At 45.9% G+C, this 5,156-nt stretch overlaps 1 protein-coding gene across 1 annotated transcript in view; it reads left to right on the top strand.

Annotated features, from left to right (window-relative positions):
- The first annotated feature begins 4,903 nt into the window (after positions 1-4,903).
- The window catches only part of DGKQ (diacylglycerol kinase theta), an 88,730-nt gene continuing 88,477 nt past the window's right edge, over positions 4,904-5,156 (top strand). Inside the window, exon 1 of the mRNA XM_015652211.2 lies at positions 4,904-5,103. Within this exon, the coding sequence (XP_015507697.1) occupies positions 4,904-5,103 (200 nt within the window). The remainder of the gene's footprint in view (positions 5,104-5,156) is intronic.

The following is a 5,156-nucleotide window of genomic DNA, read 5'->3' on the forward strand; positions in this document are numbered from 1 at the left end:
GCAGATGTTTTAGCAAACTTGGCTGAAGACAACCATTGCATGGTTTAGGTTGTTTGGTTGTTTAGGTTGCAGGGTTATACATGTTGCTCAGAGATAACATGGGAAGCTAAAGCACAAAAAGTTTAGCTCTTGCCCCTGTGCTGTAGCTTATAAATATCTATCTGGAGAGTCAATTGTTAAAAAAAAAGCCAAAATCTCACTTCATTTATATCTCAACTATAAAAACTACCATTCTACAGTCTTCTATCAAATAAACCCTGTAACTACCTGCTCCAATAAGTGATTCAGTAGTGTATGTAATTATTTGTTAATTGAATTCATTTTCACCTTTTGTAAAAAGATTAATTGATTGCTTTCTCAGGCTTTTGAAACAGTCAGATTTTGATACGATTATAAGGAAGTTTCCTAGATTGTAGGAAAGACTTGTTCACATGAGTTTCAGCTTTCCAGTTCTTGGGCCTCTGACTCTTAAGAGGGGAAGAACTATTAGATCAATACAAAATAAACACATTTCAAGAGGACAGGCTATGTTGAAAAGAAAGGCAGGACAGGTTAACGGAACTCCACTTAACCTGCTCTTCTGCTTGACTGCCTTTAGGGAAAAGAGGTTTCTCCCCAAATCCAGTCTGAACACCTAGTTTGAAGTTCTGCCCTTTGTCTCTTGTCCTCATATTCCTGTAGAGGACCTTGGTCCATCTTCTTTAAAACCTCTGTGTCAGTACTATGGAGATGCTATGAGATCTTCTGGAAACTGTCTCTTCAGACAGAGTAAGTCCTGCTCCCTCAGCCTTCTCTGCACAGGATACGTGCACCAATCCCTAGCCACTCTCATGGTTCTCCACCAAATTAGCTCCAGCAGTTTGTCATGTACTTCCTTTATGGAGGCCAAAACTGAGTACAATAATCTTATATTGCAGTGCTGAGGAGATGGTAATAATCCCTTCTTTCAGCTAACTAGCTGTGCATCTGCAACAGGATACTGTTGATCTTGTTGTTGCCAGTGTGCACAGCTGGCTCATTGAAAACCAAGACACTCAAGACCTTTTCTACGGTGCTACCCTGCTGCCTGTCTCTTCATTTGGAGGTGAAAGAAGGTGTGATCCCTGATAGACAATGCTGGCAGCAACTGCTTGCCGTAGTCTTCAATGGTAACCTGGTAGCCAGGCTGGGTCTGTTGTTCTGACCTGGGATGCCACAGCTTTCCCAGAGAGAGCAGTCCCACAAGAGATGGCCTTCAGGGGGTCTCTGGCAATCCCTGGCCACTGCGTAACCTCAGCAAGGGGCAGCCTGTGGCTGCAAGAGATTTCAGCTCAGTGATTTCAGCTCTGCTTGCTAGGTTATCCTGGACTGACTTAAAGATAGAGAGACAGGAGTGTTGTGTGGCGACTCCACAGAGATAGCCTTTATTGTCCAGCAGCTCTGCAAAGGGTAGCAAGGGATGGCAGGTCCCTACTGAACTGGGCAGAAGCTGGGGTTTTTATGGGGGAAAGCCAGGGTGGTACAAGGGGGGAAAACCAATGGGCTACTAAAGATCAACGTAGTCACCAAAGCATGGTGGGATAGCTCACCATGAGAAGAGAGGATGGTCCCATCTAAGGGGTATCTCTCAAGGAGAGGGTTGAGATAAGCTTATCACAGTTCCCTCAGGGCACATTTCTCCATGGAAAAGCCTTGGAAGGCTCATCTGCCTCCACAGTAGCTCTTCCTCCCCCACCTCTCAAGTGGATGAGCAGCAGGATGGGATGGAGGAGCAAAGTCTCTCTCTAAGTAAAGATCAGGTTCATGGCCACCTGAAAAACCTGAACATACTTAGAGTCTATGGGAGCCTATGAGATGTGTTCTAGAGTCCAGAGGGAACCAGCTGATATAGCTGCCAAACCACTCTCCATGACATTTGAAAAGCTGTGGCTGTCAGGTGAAGTCCCAGGTGAATGGAAAAGGGAAAACCTTGTATCTGTCTCTAAAGGGTAGAAAGGAGGATCCCTGGAACAACTGACCTGTGAGGATCACCTCTGTGCCTGGGAAGATCATGGAACAGATCCTGCTGGAAGCTGTGCTAAGGCACATGGAGGACAGGGATGTGATTTGGGACAGCCAGCATGACTTTACCAAGGGCAAGTCCAACCTGCAGGCCTTCTGTGATGGAGTGACTCCACTAGTGGACAAGGGCAGCAGATGTCATTTATCATGGTCCTCCACAACATCTGTCTCTCTACATTGGGGAGAGATGGATTTGATGGGTGAATTGTTACATGGATAAGAAATCAGTGGCATTCAGAGGGTACTGGTCAACAGCTCAGAGTTCCAATGGACATCAGTGATCAATGGTCTCCCTCAGTGGTCTGTATTGGAAGCACTGTTATTTTATAGATGAAGTGCACCCTCATCAAATTTGCAGATGACCTCAAGTTTAGTTGTGCAGCTGACATTCCTGAAGAACAGGATGCCAACCAGAAGCACCTGTACAAGCTTGAGAAGGGGCCCATGGGAATCTCATGAGATTTAACAAGATCAAGTTCAAGGTGCTGCACCTGGGTCAGGACAACCCCCAGCATCATCAGCACAGGCTGGGGCTGAGCAGGTGGAGAGCAGCCCTGTGAGAAGGCCTTGGGGGTGCTGCTGGGTGAGAGGCTGGACATGACCCAGCCATGGGCACTCCCAGCCCAGAGAGCCAAACTTGTCCTGGGCTGCATCCAAAGCAGTGTGGGCAGCAGGGGAGGGAGGGGATTTTGTCCCTCTGCTCTGCTCTGGTGAGACCCCACCTGGAACCCTGCATCCAGCTCTGGGGGCCCAGCACAGGAAGGACATGGAACTGCTGGAGTAAGTCCAGAGGAGGGACACCAAGAAGATTAGAGGGAGCATCTCTTCCATAAAGAAAGGTGGGAAGAACTGGGTTTGTCCAGCCTGGAGAAGAGAAGGCACCTCATTATAGCCTTCCACTACCAGAGGGGAGCTTACAAGACAGCTGGAGAGGGACATCTTAAAGTGCCTCCCCAGGGACTTTAAGAATAAATAAAGGTGTGTGTTGGCAAAATAAAGAGGAGTAGCTTCAAACCGAAAGGGAGTATGTTTAGATTGGATATTATGAAAAAATTATACTCAGTGAGGGTGATAAGGCACTGGAAAAAGTCACCCAGAGATGCTGGGGATGCCCCAGCCCTGGATGCGTTCATGGTCAGGCTGGATGGGACTTGGAGCAAATTGATCTAATGGAAGGTGTTCATGCAGCACATGGCAGAAGAGTTAGATGATCTTTAAGGTTCCTTCCAACCCAAACCAACTATTTGATTCTGTGATATGATTAATTTCTCCTGTCTGTCCAGGTCCCTGTAGATGGCAGTGTAATGACTGTTTTCTCAGCTTTGCGTCATGTGTGAACTTGACATCACTTCACAGTACTGCTCTCTGTCACCTCATGATCTTCATAAGCATGCTCAGTGCCCAGGTCCCAGGAGAGACCTCTGTAATACTCCTCCCATTATGGGCGTCCAGGCAGAGTTCAAATATGACCCATTAACCCTGACCTGCTGAGCTCAACCATTCAACCAGTTTTTTACCCATCTAGTTGTCCACCCATGCAGAAACATAATGTTCTACTTTGGATACAAGAATACTGTGGGAACCAAGTTATACACCTTGCTGAAGTCAAGGTTATAGTAATGCTCTCTCCTACACAGATCTACACATTTGTCATGGAAAGCAATTAAGTAGGTTGGGCACCACTGACCGCTGTCAAATCTAATATTGGCTGTTCCTCTCTGTCTTCTTCCCCGTGAGCCCAGAAATGTGTTCCAAGACACCTTGTGCTAGGATTTTTAGGAAGACTAAGGCAAGGCTGAATTTGTGGATGATGGGAACTATCATTATGTGCTTTGGCTGATCAGCTTCAGCAGGCACACATCTTCAAACAAAGGGGTTTCACACTGCTTCCCTCTCTCCTGTCCTCCAGTGTATCTGGGGCTTAATACAGCTCTGTAGTATCTTATATATGTTCTCTAAATCATGTTTGTAGAAGCAATTAGAAGTATTTCAAAGTTCATGTATGCAATTACCCATTCTTTCTCCCACCATAAAAAGTCGTATTATGCTTTGTTTGGTCTCTTAATTATTTCTACCGCTTTTCCTCCAAAAGGTCAAATCCTTCTGATCAAAACTACTTTCATATTCCCAACACAGAAAGGAGACAGAGTAGTAGAAACTAGAAGACGCTAAGAAATTTTAGAATGTTATTATTGGTCTACAGGATGAGGATTTATTACACAAGAGGTTTATTACACCAGCTTATTCCACCCTTCACCAAAATACAGATAAATAGGAGCCAGGAAGAAAAATTTTAACTACCATTTCTTATCTCTCATTACTTAATGGAGGTACATGGATGTTGTTTTGAGCAGCCCAGTAGAGATTCTCAATGCAAAGCTGAGATCAAGGACACAGACAAGTTGAGATTCAGACAGCATACATCTATATACAGAAAATCCAAAGTGATAGCCTCCTTTCCTGTCCCAACCTACTCCATCCATAGTATTTTATCGAACAGAGTAAATCAAATAAACAGAGGTACTCCAGAGACTAGCAACATAGAAACATCCAGGTGTGTCAACATTATCCAAACTAGCAACAAGAAGGTTAAGTGAACAAAGAACAAAACCCCCCTGTGTTATAGAGGAGGGAGACTTGGCAGAACCCCTTATCTTTTCTTACGAAGTCAGAGATGTTGAGTGTAGAAGTCAAAACCTATGGCAAATCATTTTCTTCTGGCAATGCATCACCACAAAACTTCCTGAGGTGGAGCATTGTGTGCTCTAAAACGGTATGAGGATGGGACAGCAAAATCTTGCAGATTAATGTCCTGGCAAGAAACTGGAGGTCTTGCCTCTGAGTCCAGAGAAGGGCAACGAGGATGGCGAAAGGGCTGGAGCACAAGTCATACGAGGAGAGGCCGAGGGAGCTGGGGTTGTTCAGCCTGGAGAAAAGAAGGCACAGGGGTGATATTATCACTCTCGACAACTCCCAGAGAGGACCTTGCAGCCGCGAGTGGGGGGCGGGTCTCTTCTCCGAGGCACAGGAGAGAGAACATACTCTCCAGCAGCGCCACGGGAGGTTTCGGATGGACGCTAGGAGGAGTTTCTCCACAGAACGCGCGGTCAGACACC

This window comes from Parus major, chromosome Z, assembly GCF_001522545.3.
Source record: "Parus major isolate Abel chromosome Z, Parus_major1.1, whole genome shotgun sequence".
In the NCBI taxonomy this organism is placed as follows: domain Eukaryota; kingdom Metazoa; phylum Chordata; class Aves; order Passeriformes; family Paridae; genus Parus; species Parus major.